Raw genomic sequence first — 20,316 nt, forward strand, 5'->3', positions numbered from 1 at the left:
ACCTCTATAATTAGTTGTGTCAGCTAAGTTGTTTGATATAGTGCTGCAATTTTTTCCTCCTTCTCTTTCCTGCACATAACATTACAAATGTAGAGATTCATTGACTATGATGGAGTCATACTAGTTATTTATGTCATTTACATAGGTTAACTGTAATGGAAAAGTCTATGTATACATGCATTATATGCATTATATTTTTATGCACACTCAAAAATAACAACAAGACTTTGTATTAGAGAATGATTTTATTAGAAAGAGAAAGGACTTTGTTTCCCCCCACCGCTTTAAATTTTTTTTTCAACGTTTATTTATTTTGGGGACAGAGAGAGACAGAGCATGAACGGGGGAGGGGCAGAGAGAGAGGGAGACACAGAATCGGAAACAGGCTCCAGGCTCCAAGCCATCAGCCCAGAGCCTGACGCGGGGTTCGAACTCACAGACCGCGAGATTGTGACCTGGCTGAAGTCGGAAGCTTAACCGACTGCGCCGCCCCCCCCCCCCCCACCGCTTTAGAAGAGATTTTCAGCACTATAAAATATGGAGGAATAAAATATTCTCAGTCCTAGGATATTTTCTCTATTGGCACTTCTCTCCTAGATGATTGTATCTAGTCCTATGGATTCAAGTTCTGCTTATAAATGAATAGACCTTTTCCTTGAACCCAAACCTGTATAGCAGCTGCTTGCTTCATTAACATTTCCATTTATAGATAACATGAATCGCAAACTTACCATGTCCAAAATAAAACTTTGATTTTCTCCTCAAACCTGTTTCTCCTATAGTCTTCTTCACTTCAGTAAATGGACATTTTATCCTTCTATTTGCTCAAACCCCAAATATTCTACTAATTAGTAAATTTTCTCTTTCTCTTGTACTACACATTCAGTCCATCGAGAAATTCTACCAACTCTGCTTTTGAAATGCATTCAGAATCCTCCCACTTGTCTTTACCTCTGCCACTTCATTATCTAGTCAGGCCACAATCATCTTTCCCCTCCTGATTAGCCTCTTTGTTGTTAACTTTGTCTTCCTGTTGTTTTCCAACTAGCAGCCAAAGATAATCTTAAAATCTAAGACAGATCTTTGTCACTCTTCTGTTGAGAACCACCCAAAGTTTTCAGGGTGCCTAGAGGGCCATACAAGAATTGTAGACCACTCCTTCCCTCCACACTGTTACTGTGACCTCATTTCCTACCACTGCTTCCCTTCCCTGTTCGGCTCTGGCTACAGTAATCTACTTTGCTGTTCTCCTTACATGCCATGCACACTCCTCATCAGGGACTTTGTACTTGCTCTTCCTTCAAATCAATGCGGTTCCCTCAATTCTATAAGGCTTCTGATCAAATTATCAAATTTCACCTTCTTGGAGAGGCCCTTCTGGACTACACTATGTAAAATAATAAGGCCTAACTCCCATCTGTTTCTCCTCTTATCCTGCTTTGTTTTTTGCCATAGCAGTTATCACCGCATGACATATTTACTTGTTTTGTCATACCTTTCCCGGACATAGAGGGTCAGCTGTATGAAAACAGAGATTCTGTATTGTCTACTGTTACATCCTTTAAACTTGTGCTTCCTCATAGTAGGCATTCAGTTAATATTTGTTGAGTAAGTCAGTGAACCTTAATACGTGAATGGAGAATGTAATTTGATTTGCATTATAATAACCAAATCCATTAAATAGTGAGGCACCCTTCTAATGGGGTGTTTTGTATAAATCTTTGTGTGTGTATCAGACTTTATACATTTAATTCCAATTACAATAGTGTTTCCTAGTTAGGTTAAAGCTCAGACAATACCCTTGGTATCAAAATTCAGGGAGATATTACTATTTTAAAGATTCTTTTTATGGGAATAATTACTTTTTTGTTCTTTTGACATAGACATCTGACCCTCAATTACATTAACAGACCTTATACACATGAATGGAAAAAAGAATAGCCTCTTTTGAATTAGGGCTAAGACTTTATCAATATGAAGTGCTTCCCACAGGGTTCTGCTGAAAGAACCAAACTTCCATCATAATGAAATTGCAAATTCATTTGTGCATGCCCCCTTTTTTTTTTTGAAAGCTACTTTTTGATGTTTGGTCTGCAATTAGATTTATTGTTTAAGGTCACAAATATGCAATCCTGACTAGACCAAGTTGTCAGAATCCTTTATCTATTCAGCATTGCACAAAGATAAATGGCTATCTTTTAACAATAACATACCAAAGCCAAAAATTTGTTCCCCCTTGTATATAATCTTTTAATCAATCTGCCGCTGTTTTCCAGTCAATAGACTCTTAGCCTACCCCTTCACCACCCCACCTATCTAGAAATTGCCCAATTATGGGTTTTAAGTTACTGAGAAACACTTTCTTTAGATGGAAAAGGATAAGTTTAAGAATTTTAATGCTACAATTTTCCCATGCACATTTTTAGCTTAACGTATGAATTACTTTGCCTTTACCCTCAGTCCGTGTGGGGTGGATAATTATGTTAGTATGTTCGCTAAATTCTTTGCTTACATTTCTCACTGCTAACATGACCACAAAGTAGATCATGTTGCTTAATTAAAATGAATTCTTAAGTGTTTTAAAAGATCTCTGATCTTTTAAATTAAATTAAATTCTTTTCTGAGATTCTATGTGTCCTCCAGTAAAAATGTATATATTTAAACTTGTCAAGATAGGTTTCTTATATTTTGTGCATTTCCTTGGTGACCTTTCCATGTAAAAGGCATACTGTGAGAATTGCCCAATTAGATTTGAGGCTGTACATTTTATCCAGGAATATCCAGTGTCTAAAATTAACATACATTAGAGCGTCATTGTATCACCAATCTCTATAGTTTCTCCAAGGGATTTTGATATTAGATACCCAGTAATTCTTTACTAACTTGATCATAACTTATAAAGCAGGCCATTAAAACTAGTCTAGTAATTTTCCTGTTTTAAAATCATCTTTAAATATTTTTTGCAGATCTGAGAATCATTTTTTCTTAATTGTCACACAGTTTGACTCTTCCCCCAATTAAAAGGAATACAGTGTTTCAGAAGGAGGTATAAGAGAAAACCAAAGCTTTTAATTCAGATGGACTTTTAAATTTTTTTCCTATATTTGTATTGCTATTTATTTTGTGACCTCTTGGAAGTTGCTGCATTTGGGGGCAGGAGTGGGGGCTCTGCCCAGCTATGGATTAGAGAAATACCTATTCAAAGAGGTGTGATATAATTAAATGAGACAACACACATCAAGGGCCCAAAACAATGCCCAGCAATAGTAAGTACTCAGTAAATATTATTTGGGCTTCTGCACCTGTGCCCTCCCCTCAGCCCCACTCTGTTCCCCAGGATATGTTATCTGTTCCGATTGGGCTCACTCAGAAGTTAAAACCGGTGAACTAAACTTGAAGCCTTTTTGTGTCTGCCAACTCTTCGTTGCTCCACGTTCACTGAATTATTAAGTAGGGAGAAGTCAGGACCTAGAATTGACCTATTCATAATACCCAGCAGGTGTATGTGGCCTTTTCTTCTCAACAAATTGCTCCCCTGGGGATTGCCTAAAGTGAAACACTCCACTCCCAGCCTTCAAAAATGAAGTCCACATGGAGCTCTGAGAAGATATACTTAAATCTGTCTTCCATCTGCAAATATGAGAGTTGAGCCTTAAATTATGTTAATTTGGCATAGGACATTTTAATCATCCTGTGTAAGATGGCTTGCTTCATTGTTTGTTGCATTTATAGTGCTCAGATCACTGTCCTAAAAGAGTTTCACCTTTTATTTATTTATTTATTTTTAATGTTTATTTATTTTTGAGACAGAGACAGAGCATGAACGGGGGAGGGTCAGAGAGAGGGAGACACAGAATCTGAAACAGGCTCCAGGCTCTGAGCTGTCAGCACAGAGCCGGATGCGGGGCTCGAACTCACGGACCATGAGATCATGACCTGAGCCAAAGTCGGCCACTTAACCGACTGAGCCACCCACCCAGGCGCCCCAAGAGTTTCACCTTTTAAAAATAATCTATTTCAGAAAAAAATTTTAGTAGCTATTTAATATACTACTTTATATCTCAAAACATGTTATCTTAGCATAAAATTTTTTATTATTTTAGATGCAAAGATGGTTTGAAAGGATTTACATTCTCTGCCCTCAGGTAAGTAACGTATTTTATTTAACTTCATGTTAAGAAAGAATTTGCAAGTTAACTTTTTCAAAAAGTAATACCATTACACATATTATAAGAGATATTTATCTACTCAGTTTTCTAGCCGAAAATAATTGTAGAAGTCACAAAGTCACTTTTGTGATATTTCATTAAAAGAGTAACTTATTAGATTTCTTTTCCCCTAAAACCCAGTCAATCACCAAATACTTTTGGGGCCTATTGTGTGCCTCATATCATTGGATGTTAGAAAAGAATTACAAGAACTCTCTCTTTAAGGAGCTTTGGAAAGACAAAACTACACATGGACAATGATTGCAAAATTAAATACTGAATTCTGTGGTAGCACAGTCTGGACTTCATTTGGGCAGGGCTCATGTCAGACACATTTTGGATTCTTAGCTTCACTAGAGTCACTAGAATCTGCTTTTCACCCTGTAGCCCATCTCTTACCGTAGCTATTGGCAGATGGTAGATAACTGTGGAAACGTTGGTTAGCACCAACATTGTATATTATAGTTCACCAAGCATTTTCACATCGATTAGAAAATTTTCACAACAGTTCTGTGAGATGGGTATTTTTATGCCCACGTGTCATGAAGAAGAAATTGAGGCTTAAGAATGCTTGACTAATTTCATGTTCACACAGTGACTGTATATATATACTTACTTGAAACCTAATGCTTTTCTATTTTGTGTCATAAATGTTGCCTATTTTGTTCTCCTAAGTACATACGGTAGATGCTTAGTGAACATTAACAGTGTAGTATTCATTGTAAGTATAGGAGGGAAAAGAGTGGATCAATACTAGAAGATTTATTTTGAAGATCAAATGAGTTAATGCATGAAAAATGTTTAGAACTGTGCATGGCACATAGTGCTCAAGAAATGTTGGCTATTATTATTATTCTTAAAAAAAATTTTTTTAATGTTTATTTTTAAGAGAGACAGAGACAGAACATGAGCGGGGGGGTGGGGATGGGGGCAGAGAGAGGGAGGGAAACACAGAATCCGAAGCAGGCTCCAGGCTTTGAGCTGTCAGCACAAAGCCCGACGCGGGGCTCAAACCCACGAACCATGAGATCATGACCTGAGCCAAAGTTGGACACTTAACTGACTGAGCCACCCAGGCACTTCCTATTACATTAGTACTCTTATGGGGATAAGCCTTAAAGTGTACTTTAAGGGTAGCTTTAGAGAACTAGAAGGGAAGGGAAGAACCTTCTGGGTGGAAGGGAATTATGTTAGCAAAAGCATGAAAATTATAAACCTGAAATGTGAAGTAAGAGTGGGAATTTAATTGGCATGAAAAGCTTATATTAGGGATTATAAGGTTTGTTTGTTTTTTTGTTTTTGTTTTTGTTTTTGTTTTTGTTTTTTGTTTTTTTTTTATGATGAATCAAGCAGGGCCACATTATGGAAGACCTGAACAACAACACGAAAAGAAGACAGATTTGAATTTGATAAGATGAGCAGTAAGGGCCCACTAAAGGTTTTTGAGCAGGGTAGTTAACATTGTTTCAGAAAGATTAGTCTGGCCACAGTATTTGGGACCTTGTATAAAGAAAGAACAAGAAAGAAGAAAGATGAAATGAAAAGGACTGAGATTGGGTGATAGTGGAGGATTAAAGAGAAAGAGGCAAAGTTGAGATGTGCAGTAGAAGAAAATGAAGACCGAATGCCCGATAGTTTCCTTTTTTCTCTTTCCCTCCAATCCTTGGTAGGAGCCAAGTGTTGAAAACCTAAGTACCTGACAAAAGGTACTATTAACAGAAAATCAGATAGCATGCAACAAGACTAGTTTGGGAGGGGACAGATTGAGTCCACTGTTTGAATATCTTTGGTTGTGGAAACTCTGTAGTAGCAATAACTAAGTATACACAGCAGTGATTTCTTCATATTATATTCTTCACTAAAAAATGATGGGGCTCCTGGGTGGCTCAGTCAGTTGAGCATTTGACTTTGGCTCAGGTCATGATCTCATGCTTTGTGGGTTCAAGCCCCCAGGTCAGGCTCTGTGCTGACAGCTCAGAGCCTGGAGCCTGCTTTGGATTCTGGGTCTCCCTCTCTCTGCCCCTCCCACACTCACACTCTGTCTCTGTCTCTCTCTCTCAAAAATAAATAAACGTTAAAAAATTTTTTTTACAGATGACGAAACATTTTAGAAAATAACTTGTTGTTGTTGCTGTTGTTGCACTGGCTGTAATGGATTCTGTGTTAAATTGAAAGTTTATAACAAAACCAAAAGTTGGTTTTCGTAAAGAGAAAACTTAGCCTTTTCTCCTGTGTCTCTCCTTAGGCTCCCAGAATCCTTACAAAAACTTAAAATGTGTCAGATATTTTTGTGTCTCTTCTTCAAACCCACTTAAAATGAAGGACTGGGCTGGACTTTTTGTACTTAGAATTTTCTCTGTATTAGAGGAAAATGTTCTGGAAAAAAATAGTTATTACTTATTGCTTAAAGTTTAGTAGAAGTTGTGAGAGTAGATAGAAAGAGTCAAGAGTAGAACCAAAGGGGAAGAGCCAGTTCAGGAGCCTTAAGGTATAGTAAGCCTGGATCAACATAGTTTAATACTTAGAAGTATATACAGCTTGGTGGTTAAGAACCCAGGATTTAGAGTCAGACAATTCTGATTTCAAATAGTTACTGTTATTGGCTGTGGGTGTGGGCAAGGTTTCATGCTCACTCTCATGGAAATTATGGCACCTAGTTTGTAGTGTTGCTATGAGGGTTAAATGATTTAATATCACTACTGTACCTATCATTTAGTAAATGCTCCGAAAATGCTAATTATTACTATAGTCATTCATTCAATATATATTAATTAAATATTTACTGTGTGCCAGACACTATACCAGTCATTAGGGTATAATAGCAAAGAAGATGTACAGAGTCTCTCAAGACCCCACAGTTTAACGGGGGACGTAGCCTACTAACAAGGTGCATCTGCTATTGGGGATTTATTGGGACATGATAGCACAAAGGAAGGATCGCTAACTCACTCCAGATTAGGCAGAGACAGCTTCTCTGAGGAAGTTACCTCTAATCTGAGATGGTCAGTCCTGGCTAAAAGAGCAACAGTGTTATGAACAGTGTAAGAAAGATTATTATAACTGTTCCAACGTAGTTTTTATCTTGTTCATAAAGAACAGTAGTACAGATCTTAAATTCTCCATGCACACCCATGAATAAGAACCAAATTCTTTTGGAATAAGAGCTACTTAGACTGCACAACTGCCATCTTGTGGCACACAATCTCATTGCATATCCCTTATGATTTAATAAGCTAGATGTTTTATCAAGTTTGTCCTAACAAACTTGGGTTGCAGTTGATAGTAATAGCTTTTTTTCACCTCTCTTTTCTGAGTGTTTGCATTTTCTTACTGTGTATGTCATAGGTCCCACGTTCCAGAACCTTAGTGTAGTATTATTGATCCCTAGTTTTTGTTTGCATTTTAAGGTATTTCCTGAAAGTTCGGCAGGTAGAGTTCTCTTGGGAAAGCTTAGTTATTCTTTAAAAGAACAATGACTCTTATAATGAAGGTACAAACAGCAAAAATGAAAACAGATGAAGGATACTGATTGAGGGATATCTAATGGTGGCAACTCTTTCATTCTTCCTTTTTTTCCCTCTCTTTTCGCATTGTCTTTGGGAAAAAAATAGTCCAGTTTTAATGAGATAAGAATAGTGTCTTCTCCTTGATACTAAATTTCTCCAAAGGTAAATAAATAGATTAGGATAACATGGAATTTAAGGTTTTCTAATGAAATTTTGTGAGAATACATGGACTCTTGACTGTTTTATGATCCTCATTCTGCAGCTCCCTCCATTTCCCTGAGTATTGTTATATGAATTTCTACCACAGTGTGGCTATTTTATGACTCAAAGTGTTGGGATATAACTTTATACTGAAAAATGAGAAACTCATTCAGTTGTAACTATTAGTAGAATTTAGAGCAAAAATAGAATTTTTGTGATCAGTTAGTAGACCCAAGTAAATATTTCACTTGCTTCTTTGAAAAAACTTTAAGGTGTGTAATATCTTTAAAAAGTGGTGACTTAAGTTAAAACAGTATGTCATAAAAGCTCTATGCTATATTTTACTTGGTTAATTTGATTTTAAAATACCTGCATTGTTGAGAGTTTAGGAAGATGGTGGAGTAGGAGGACGCTGAGCTCACCTCATCCCATGTTTACAACTAGATATCATACACATCTGTGTAAAATAACAGAAAGCAGTCCAACTACTGACAGAACAAACTCCATAACTAAATGTAGAGAAGAAGCCACATTTAGGAAATTAAGAAGGGCAGAAACAGTGGTTGGGAGCTACCCACAGAAGGGAGGGAACTGTGGGTGCAGAGAGGTCAAAGAAACGGTCTTGCTCTCTCACACTTGGGAGCCCAAACTGGGAAGATGAATCCCCATAACACCTGGCTTTGAAAATCAGAGGGGCTGAATTCTATGGGTTTGTATAACTAGCAGGATTTAGAGCCTGGGGCTTAAAAAGTCAGCTGACTCAGTGCTGGGCAAGATGGGAGGGTGAGTGATAGCTGGGTCTTGCCCTTAAAAAGACCATAGACAACCTAGAAGCTACAGTTTGCACAGTGCCTGGGACAAATGGGAGGGAGGAAGGTCTCCTTGTAGTGATTTCAAGTGTGTTGGGGGCCTTCTCTGAGAACAAAGGAGCTGTCAGGCACCATTTTCCTCATCTGCCCCACAGCATAAACACAGGGCCACCTGTGGGAGGTGTTACACAGGCACTTCCTATCTAACCTGCTAGCGATGTGCCTTGCCCATGTGTTCTCCTGAAGACTGGCCCACTCCAAGCCTGCTGGCCTCAGTCCTGGGCTCTGTGTAGATTTTGCTGACACCTCCATCCCACCTCTGAGCCATCCTGCAGTCCTGCCTCCTCAGAGCTTGCAGCCAGAGTCTCACTAACACCACAGATAGCAAGCAAAGGCCATATCAGGCACAGAGTTGTAAAGACGTGTGGACTAAAAGAAAGTAACTCAGACACAACAGCAGGACACAAGCAACACAAACAGGAGATTCCCCTGAAGCACCAGGTTCTGGTGAACAGGAGACACTGCATTGTAAGGCACTACAGGACCTCTTTTTCATAAAGGCACTACTTTCCAGAGTAGAAGATGTAGCTGACTTTCTTAACACAGACAAACCAACACAGAGTGATAGACAAAGTGAGGAAACAGAGGAATATGTTCCAAATGAAAAACAGGACAAAATCACAGCAGGAGATTAAGTAAAACAAAAATAATATGCTTGATAGAAAATTTGAAGTAATGACCATAAAGGTACTCACTGGACTTCACAAAAGGGTAGGGGACATCAATGAGACCCTTGCCAAAGAGCTAAAAAGTAACATATCAGAGATGAAGAACTCAATAAATGAAATTAAAAATACAAGAGATGGAATAAATAGTAGGCTGTAGAAAGCAGAGGAGCCTATAAGTGACCTGGAGGATAGAGTAATGGAAAGCAATCGAGATGAATAGGTGAGAGACAAGTAAATACTGTATGAGAATAGACTTAGAAAATTCAGTGACTCCATCAAGTGTAATAGCATTCACAGTATAGGGATCTCAGAAGGAAAAGAGAGAAAGGGAGACAGAAAATGTATTTGAAGTAATAATAGCTGAAAACTTCCCAAATCTTGCTGGGGGAGGGGGTGGGGGCGGGGCGGGGAACAGAGATCCTGATTCAGGAGCCATATAGATCCCCCAACAAATTCAACCTAAGGAGGTCCACACCAAGCCACATCATAATTAAAATGATACAAAAAAATAGTGATAAAGAATTTTAAAGATTACAAGAGCAAAGGAGACAGTTACATACAAAGGAAATCTGTTAAGGCTATCAGCTGATTTTTTAACAGACACTTTGCACACCAGAAGGTACTGGCATGATATATTCAAAGTGTTCATAGTGAAATGTCTTCAGCCAAGAATACTCTATCCAGCAAAGCAGTCATTAAGAATAGTAGAAGGAGTTTCCCAGACAAAAGTTAAAAGAATTCATGACAACTCCACCAGCCCTACAAGAAATGCTCAGGGGGACTTTGTAAAAGGAAAAACAAAAACCGTAAGTAAGAGTGAGAAGAAATGAGAAGTACACAAACAAAAATAAAAACAGAAAGTATATCTAAAAATCAGTCAAGAGAAGCACAAAATCAAAGGATGTATGATACCAAATATCTGAAATGTGGAGAGGAGAGGAGTAAAGAATGAGTTCAAAAGTAAGCAACCATCAGCTTAATATAGACTCATATGCAGAAGGTGTTATGTATAAACCTAATGGTAACTACAAATCAAAAAGCAGTAATAGATTTGTAAAAAATAAAGAGTAAGGAATCCAAGTATTTTTCTATAAAAAGCCAAGAAATCATGAAAGAAGAGAGCAAGAGAAGAAAGGAACAGAGAGGAACTACAAAACAACCATAAAACATGTAACAAAATGGCAATAAATACATGCATACCAATAATTACTTTGAATGTAAATGGATTAAATATTCCAGTCAAAAGACATGGATGACAGAATGGATAAAAAAACAAGACCCATCTATATGCTGCCTATAAAAGACTCATTTCAGACCTAAAGACACATGCAGACTGAAAGTGAAGGGATGGAGAACCATTTATCATGCAAATGGAAGTGAAAAGAAAGCCTGAGTACCAACTTATATTGGACAAAATAGACTTTAAAACAAAGGCTTCATGAAATTAGGGACAAAGAAAGACAATGTGTAATCAATCATAAAAAGCAGAAAATCTCCAAGGAACTATGGCTTTGAATATCAGACCAGATGGACCTAACAGATATATTCAGAACATTCCATCCTAAGACAGCAGAATACAGATTCTTTTCAAGTGCACATGGAATGTTGTCCAGAATAGATCCCGTTTTAGGCCACAAAACAATTCTCAACAAATTCAGAAAGATTGAAGTAATAAAATACATCTTTTCTGAGCACAACACTATGAAACTAGAAATCAACCACAAGAAAAAAACATGGAAAGCACATAAATACATGGAGGTTAAATAACATGCTATTAAACAATGAATGGGTCAACCAAGAAATCAAAGATGAAATTAAAAAATACTTGAAGACAAATGAAAATGCAAACACAACAGTCCAAAATCTGGGATATAACAAAAACTGTTCTAAGAGGGAAGTTTATAGCAATACAGGCCTACCTCAGAAGCAAGAAAAATCCCAAGTAACCTAACCACACATCTAAAGGAACTAAAGAAAGAACAACAAACAAAACCCAAAACCAGCAGAGGGAAGGAAATAATAAAGATTAGAGCAGAAAAAAAACAAAATAAAAACTAAAAATACCAACAAAACAGCTCAGTGAAACCAGGAGCCAGTTCTTTGAAAAGATCAAAAAATTGATAAACCTTTAGCTAGATTCATTAAAAAAAGAGAGAGAGAGAGAGAGAAAGAGGACTCAAAACAATAGAATTCAAACTGGGAGAGATAACAACCAACACCACCGGAATACAAAAGATTGTAAGAGAATATTGTGAAAAATTATATGCTAACAAATGGGACAACCTAGAGGAAATGGATAAATTCCTAGAACATATAAACTGCCAAAATTGAATCAAGAAGAACTAGAAAATTTGAACAGATCGATTACCAGCAATGAAATTGAATCACTAATCAAAAAACTCCCAGCAAACAAAAGTCCAGGACTAGATGCCTTCACAGGTGGATTCTACCAAACATTTAAAGAAGAGTTAATACCTATTCTTCTCAAACTATTACAAAAAATAGAAGAGGAAGGAAAGCTTCTTAATTCATTCTACGAAGCCAGCATTACTCTGATACCAAAACTAGATAAAGACACTACAAAAAAAGAGAACTACAGGCCAATATCTCTGTTGAACATAGATGCAAACATCCTCAACTAAATATTAGCAAACCAAACCCAATGATACTTTAAAAAATCACGCACCACAGGGGCACCTGGATGGCTCAGTCGGTTAAGTGTCTGACTTCAGTTCAGGTCATGATCTCACAGTTCGTGAGTTTGAGCCCCGCATCGGGCTCTGTGCTGACAGCATAGAGCCTGGAGCCTGCTTTGAATTCTGTGTCTCCCTCTCTCTCTGTTCCAACCCTGCTCATGCTCTGTCTCTCTCTCTCTCCTTCAAAAATAAATAAAAACATTTAAAAAAATTTAAAAAAATCATGTACCACAATCCAGTGGGATTTTTTCCTGGGATGCAAGAGTGGTTCAGTGAGATTCATCATATCATTAAAAGAAGGGATAAAAAATCATTTCAATAGATGCAGAAAAAGCATTTTCTAAAGTAGAAGATCCATTCATGATAAAAAAACAAAATTCAAAAATTAGGATTAGAGGGAACACCGCAACATAGTAAAGGCCATATATGAAAACCCACAGCTAACATTTCACTCAGTGGCAAAAAATGGAGAGCGTTTTTCCCCTAAGGTTAAGAACAAGATGGGGAAGTCCACTCTTCCCGCTCATATTTAACAAGTACTGGAATGCCTATCCATAGTGATCAGAAAAGAAGAAGGAAGAAAAGGCATCCAAATTGGTAAGGAAGAAATAAAACTTTCACTATTTGCAGGCAACATGATACTATATATAAAAAACCTTAAAGACTCCATCTAAAAACTACCAGAACTGATAAATGAATTCAGTGAGGTTGTAGGGTACCAAATCAACATACAGAAATTCATGGTATTTTTATTTAGTAATAGTGAAGCAACAGAAAGAAAAGTTAAGATAGCAATCCCATTTACAGTTGCACCAAAGGTAATAAAATGCCTAAGAATAAATTTAACCAAGGAGGTGAAAGACTTGTATTCTATAAGATACAGAATACATATTTTTAGAAAACTATAAAATGTTGGTAAAAGATATTTAAGATGACACAAACAAATGGATGACACAAACTGATGCTCATGGGTCAGAAGAATAAATATTGTAACAGTGTCCTTACTACCCAAAGCAGTCTACAGATTTAATGCAATCCCTATCAAAATATCAACAACATTTTTCACAGAACTATAACAAATAGGCCTAAAATTTGCATGGAACCACAGAAGACTCCAAATAGCCAAAACAATCTTGAAAAAGCAAAGCAAAGCTGGAGGTGTCACAATTCCAGACTTCAAGTTATTACAAAGCTGTAATAATCAAAATAGTATGGTACTGGCACAAAAATAGGCACATAGATCGTTGGAACAGAATAGGGAGCCCAGAAATAAGCCCATGTTTATATGGTCAATTAATGTTTGAGAAAGGAGGGAAGTTGAAAAAAAAAATTAAAAAAAAAATAAAAAAAAAAGGGGCGCCTGGGTGGCACAGTCGGTTAAGCGTCCGACTTCAGCCAGGTCACGATCTCGCGGTCCGTGGGTTCGAGCCCCGCATCAGGCTCTGGGCTGATGGCTCAGAGCCTGGAGCCTGTTTCCAGTTCTGTGTCTCCCTCTCTCTCTGCCCCTCCCCCATTCATGCTCTGTCTCTCTCTGTCCCAAAAATAAATAAACGTTGAAAAAAAAAATTTTTTTTTTAAAAAAAAGAGAAAGGAGGAAAGAATACACGATGGGAAAAAGCCTCTTCATAAATGGTGTTGAGAAAACTAAACAGCAGCATGCCAAAGAATGAAACTAGACCACTGGCTTACACCATACACAAAGATAAATTCAAAAGGACCTAAATGTGAGACATGAAACCATAAAAATCCTAGAAGAGAGCACAGGCAGTAACTTCTCTGACATCGGACATAGCAACTTTTTCTAGATTTGTCTCCCAAGGCAAGGGAAGAAAAAACAGAAACAAAACTGTTGCGACTACATCAGATAAAAAGCTTCTGTACAGCAAAGGCAATAATGAACAAAACTAAAAGCTTACAGAGTGGGAGAAGATATTTGCAAGTGACATATTTGATAAAGGGTTAGTATCCAAAATATATAAAGAACTTATATAACTCAACACCCAAAAAACAAATAATTCAATTAAAAAGTGGGCAGATGAGAGGCACCTGGGTGGCTCAGCTGGTTGAATGTCCGACTCTTGGTTTCCACTCAGGTCATGATCTCAGGTTCATGGGATCAAGCCCTGCATCAGGCTCTGTGCTGACAGTGTGGAGCCTGCTTAGGATTCTTTCTCCCCCTCTCTTTCTGTCCCTTCCCCGCTCGTGCTCTCTCTCAATATAAGTAAATAAAGATTTTTTTAAACAGTGAGCAGACGACATAAACAGACATTTCTCCAGAGAAGACATCCAGATGGTCAACAGATACATGAAAAGATGCTCACATCACTGATCATCAGGGGAATGCAAATCAGAACCACAATGAGATATCAACTCACACTTGTCAGAATGGCTAAAATCAATAACACAAGAAACAAAAGGTGTTGGTGTTCCTATTTCTCCAAATAGGAACCCTCTTGCACTGTTGGTGGGAATGCAAACTGGCACAGCCACTTTGGAAAACAGTATGGAGATTCCTCAGAAAGTTAAAAAATGGAGCTACCCTACAATCTGGTAATCACAGTACTGAGTATTTGCCCCTCAAAATGGAAAAACATTAATTTAAAGGCATACATGCACCCTTATGTGTATTGCAGCATTACTTACACTAGCCAAATTATGGGAGCAGCCCAAGTGTCCATCAACTGATGAGTGAATAGAGAAATGGTATATACATATAATGGAATATTATTTAGCCACAAAAAAGAATGCAGTTTTGCCATCTGCAACAACATGAATGGAGCTAGAGAGTATAATTAATGCTAAGTAGCCAGTCAGAAAAAGACAAATGCTATATTATTTTACTCATATGTGGAATTTGGGAAACAAAAACAAATGATCAAAGGAAAAAAAGGAAAGAAAGAGAGACAAACCAAGAAGTAGAAACTTAACTAAGCAGAGAACAAACTGATGGTTACCATAGAGCAGGTGGGTTGTGGGCGTTGGGTGAAACACATGAAGGGTATTAAGAGTACACTTACCATGATGAGCACTGACTAATGTACAGAACTGTGGAGTCACTATATTGTACACCTGAAACTAATATGACACTGTATGTTAACTATCCTGGAATTAAAAGAAAAAACTTAGTGGAAGAATTTGTATTATTAAAGAAATGGCTGTCAACATTTACGAAGCATTCAGATTTTTAAAGCTTGTACTTCTAAAGGATAAGATTTTATGTAAATTTTGAAAAATCTTATTTTAAATGATAAGGTACTATCCAAAATGTATTTGTATATTAACAAAGTCAAGTTTGGTTTTTTTTTTTTTTTTTGTTTTTTTTTTAAGGTGAAAAATTCTTCACATTGTGCTCTTTTCTTTAGGTTTATTGTAGGGAAGGAAGAAATTCCCACACATTCTTACTCACCAGAAGCGGCATATGCAAAAGTGGAACAGAAGACAGAGAAACATGAGGAAAAGCCAAGAAGAATGAATGTAATTGCTCTAATCAGGAAACTTGTGGATTCAGTGTAAGTTCTTTATCTTGATACTTAGCACACTTTGTCACTGTTTTCTATGATATTTGTACCATGTCAAAGTGTTTTTGTTTTCTTTTCAGTGATGATGTATTATTTTTTTGCAAAAAACAATGCATAGAGTTTTATAAAAGGCACATAATAGCAAGTCAATGTTATTTATTATTTTTGTCTGGACTATAGACCATCATATGGTCTTTTTAATAGATTTATATGAACTTATAATAGTTTTCTGTGTCTAACTAGGCAGAGTTGCAGGAGGCCGGAATGGGGAACTTTGGGAAACGGATTAATATGTGCTAATCAAATATGCTAAGTGTAGGAAAGAGAAAGAAAAGTTCTGGGAGAGATTCAAGAAGATATAGGTACAAGGAGCAAACCTTAAGTAAAGGGTTTTGTTTTTGTTTTTGTTTTTGCAAGAGTGGAAATGTTCAGGGCTTTAGAAATGGAATAAGATAACTTTATTTGTATATTATACAAATAAGTCTGAATTTCATAAAAATATTTGTATTTCTAGTATAGATATTGAAGAAAATTAATGATTTAAAATTAGAACATTAGTTAATAAAAAGAATCTTGGTAGTGATATTTGAGAGAGTATCGAATGAATAACCAATATAGAAAGTTAGACATCGGTTGTAGGAAGCTGAAGTGGGAATCAGAAGACCTATGTTAGACTCTCATTTTACCCCTTGCTGACTTTGTGACTTTGGGCAAGTGATTTAACCACTCTGGATCCTAAAGTGCTCATCTGTTAACTTGGGTTAATGATCTTTGTTAAGGAATGTTGTATGCATTAGATGAAATAACACGTGAGTGGCCTCACATACGTGAGCACAGTGTAGATACTCAGAATTTTTACTGAATTTAAAGAGTTTGTCTTCATTTTAGTATACACCACATGCGGAAGGTAAGAGGCAAGGAAGGGATAACAGATGGCAGGAATAATTGTGGTAGTGAACTTTTTAAAAGAATTTTATGTATATCTTTTTTTCTTGTTTTGATTTTTTCATCATGATAAGTATACTCCTTAATCCCCCATTACCTGTTTCATCCATCCCCCATTCCCCCATTCACCTCCCCTCTAGTAACCATCAGTTTGTTCTCTATAGTTAAGAGGCTGTTTTTTGGTTTTTCTCTTTTTCCTTTTTTTCCCCTTAGCTCATTTATTTTTTTGTTTCCTAAATTCCACATATTTGCAATATCATATGGCTAAATAATATTGCACTGTGTGTGTACACACGCACGCACATACATACATACCGCCTCTTCTTTATCCATTCATCGATGAACACTTGGGCTGCTCCCATAATTTGGCTACTGTAAATACCATTGCAATAAACATAGAAGTGCATATATCCCTTTGAATTAGTGTTTTTGTAATTTTGGGGTAAATATCCAGTGGTGTGATTGGTAGTGAACTTCTTAAGTAAGTTCAAAATAGTTATGAATCACCTAAGTGGAGAAAAGAGAGAGGGAATCCCTATTCATGGAAATCATGTTCACCAAGAATCAGAGGGAAGTGCAGAGAATGTATTATGTGGATGAATGATACCTTGGGTATCAGAGCTAATCAGGTCGTGGTAGAACTTGTCAGAGTACCCACTGCTGTGAAAGCAGATGCAGGGTAATGCATAAGGAGAGCAGATAAGACAGGAGATGGGGAGTCCAGGTTTTGAGAAGTTTTAAGAACAGACTAAGGAAAGATTAAAACAGTATAGCTGCTATCAGAATTTAACTTCACTAGCAAAGAGAGTTTAACAATCTCTGTGTAGTTCCAGTAGCACTGGCTGAAGAATGTCTTTGAAGAGGACACTTAGAAGTATGAAGAGTGATGGTTTACATACGACCACCCTTCTCTGATTTACCTCTTTTAGGCTCCAGCTTTAAGCCCTCAACTTCACATGGCCAGACATGTCCCATCATTCTAATGACATAAGGGCTACGGTCAGTAGGAACTACTGCTGTCATCCTTGTGTATGAAAGGCTGCCTGCATACTCCAGCTGTGACTCAGAATTGGATTTCCCAAAAGGTTTTGCTAATCAGTTTGCAAATGGAATTAGAGAGACCTTGAGCCAGAATATTACTCTACAAATTATTATCAACAAGAAAGTTAATATAACCATGAAGATAATTAACTGCAGTCTGCAAGAGTTATAAAGACTACTCATTTTGGAACATGAATTCTTCAGAGGGAAAGGGGGAGAGCTAGACCCATGTTAGATATGTTACTTACTTTTTTTTTTTTCAACGTTTTTATTTATTTTTGGGACAGAGAGAGACAGAGCATGAACGGGGGAGGGGCAGAGAGAGAGGGAGACACAGAATCGGAAACAGGCTCCAGTCTCCGAGCCATCAGCCCAGAGCCTGACGCGGGGCTCGAACTCACGGACCACAAGATCGTGACCTGGCTGAAGTCGGACGCTTAACCGACTGCGCCACCCAAGCGCCCCTTTACTTACTTTTTTAAGCCTCGAGTGAATGTATATATAGTCCTGGAGTCAGCATCTTCAGTGTCTTGAACAGTAGTCTTCCTTGCAGAAAGGTTTACTAAACACAAGAGGACCAAGTGGTTTGTAGTCAAATCACAAATAACCTACTTTTGAATTCCCACATGATCTATTTCTATATTTATTTTTAAAATTGAATTTTGAATTCTAATACTCTATCATGTTTCTTTTCCAGATGTTTTCTTTCAAATATAATTAAGTATACATTCCAGTAACCTGAGCACTTTCCATTATGATTTTTGCTCAAGTACTGACTTCATGGATGATTTATGACTGTTATGCTCTACAGTAAGCAACTTAAAGCTTCCAAAAGATTTGGCAGAGTATAGAGATAATATATACATATTTTTCATACTTAGTCACAAATATTTACCAATGTTTTTTCTGTTCCACATTTAAGTATTTTGACTTCAGTCACATATTTTATGCACTGTGTCAAATGCTGAACTGCAAAGAAAAAAAATCTGTTATATTTGCTTTTTTATGTCCCAAGAAACCAAAAGATGTATGCATTTAAATACAAGTAGGTAATATTTTCTCCTTTTTAGGTTACAGAGTTTTAAGCACATATATACACATACACATATATAAACACATAATTTGTTATTTGTGTTTTATTTCAGATGTAAGCATGGACCAAGGCATAGATGTTGCAAACACTATGAAGATAATTGCATCTCTTATTGCATTAAAGTAAGTATATGAAAGTATCACTTTATTCGCTGCAGGAAATATGTATAGAAATAACTTTATAATTAAAACATGATTTCAAAATAAATGGAAAAATTGACAGTAATTGCTATTATGCTTTGCATTTGACTTGAGAAATAAGGAATTTGTGAAAATTAGGTAACAATTTAGCTTTTAGTATTCACTTACCAGATCCTTTGTTAAATAATTTTAAAATCCGCTTATTTAAAAATTAGTGTTAAAATTTCAAAGCAGAAGAGAAGCTGAAGCAACCATAGCAAAAAAGACAGAAAAGGAAAGTTATTAAAATCTGTACTTTGTAATGTATTCTCATTAGAATACATTTTAGATCAAGGTCCCTGGAGTATGCTGTGTACTAGTGGGTGAGCAGTCTCATACATACACTGTGCACAAGCTGGTACGGTGGCATTTGGTGTTGGACTTGTAAAGTTGTTATGTTTTTTAAGGCATGGATGTAACTGGAGCATGTCCACAGTTGCTCTATATGAAGGAAGTTAGCTATGCCCACTGGCATAAATTCTTCACTCCGTAATAGTGTAGTAGAATGTCTCTCCTCGCCCATCCTCCATTCTGTGCCTGTCATCCCCCCATCCTCCATTGCCACCAACTCTGGGACGGAAGTTATTTTAATTGCAGTTAGTCTGGCATAGGTGGCACCATCTGCTACAAGTTCTTTGGTTGTGGATGGGGCTCTCACAATCCTGATACTTCAAAAAGTTTATGTTCTTTCTTATAATGTCTTATCCCCACTCAGTTGATGATGAGAAGAGCAGAGTTGTACAGCATCCCCAACAGGTAGCCTTCCGGGGGACCCTCGGTGGCTCAATAGGTTAGGTGTCTGTCTTCAGCTCAGGTCATGATCTCACAGTTCGGTTTGTGGGTTCAAGCCTTGCATTGGGCTCTGTGTTGACAGCTTGGAACCTGGAGCCTGCTTTGGATTCTGAGTCTCCCTTTCTTTCTGCGCACCCCCCCCCCCGCCTCAAAAATAAATTTAAAAAGGTTAAATTTTTTTTAAATAATAATAATAATTAAAAAAAAAAAGACAGCCTCTCAGCAGTCATTCTGGGAGAGAGGGATTGTATCACATTAGTGCTTATGAACATGAGTGCCTGTGATCTAATGTTGATGGTGGCATTTGCCTAAGCCAACACTTACCTTAGAGTCCCCAAGGATATGACTAGAGGTTAAAGCAGTAGAGTATTTTTTCACTTGTGCAGTGGTTTCTGATACACTGCTTCTAAATCTGATTTTCTGCCCCACTTTTAAAATGGGGAGGAGAGCAACATTGCTGGCAGCCTCAGGGTCTGCCAGCTCCCAGAGAGTCATTATTTCCTCCAACTGGACGTACTGCTAATTCAAGGGAAGACTTCAGGAGGGTAACCAAGAGAAATATTCTGATTAAATCAGATGTATTTGATAAAGTTTGGGAAG

The 20,316-nt window shown here is 37.2% G+C and overlaps 1 protein-coding gene across 3 annotated transcripts in view; it reads left to right on the forward strand.

Moving 5' to 3' along the window:
- The window catches only part of TMEM135 (transmembrane protein 135), a 397,425-nt gene that overhangs the window by 300,891 nt on the left and 76,218 nt on the right, over positions 1–20,316 (forward strand). For all 3 annotated transcript variants that reach the window (XM_040489574.1, XM_040489573.1, XM_040489575.1), the window contains 3 exons: positions 4,104–4,145; positions 15,511–15,657; positions 18,798–18,867. In XM_040489574.1, the coding sequence (XP_040345508.1) occupies positions 4,104–4,145; positions 15,511–15,657; positions 18,798–18,867 (259 nt within the window). The remainder of the gene's footprint in view (positions 1–4,103; positions 4,146–15,510; positions 15,658–18,797; positions 18,868–20,316) is intronic.

This window comes from Herpailurus yagouaroundi, unplaced genomic scaffold (genome assembly GCF_014898765.1).
Source record: "Herpailurus yagouaroundi ecotype Mexico unplaced genomic scaffold, PumYag 180, whole genome shotgun sequence".
In the NCBI taxonomy this organism is placed as follows: Eukaryota; Metazoa; Chordata; class Mammalia; order Carnivora; family Felidae; genus Herpailurus; species Herpailurus yagouaroundi.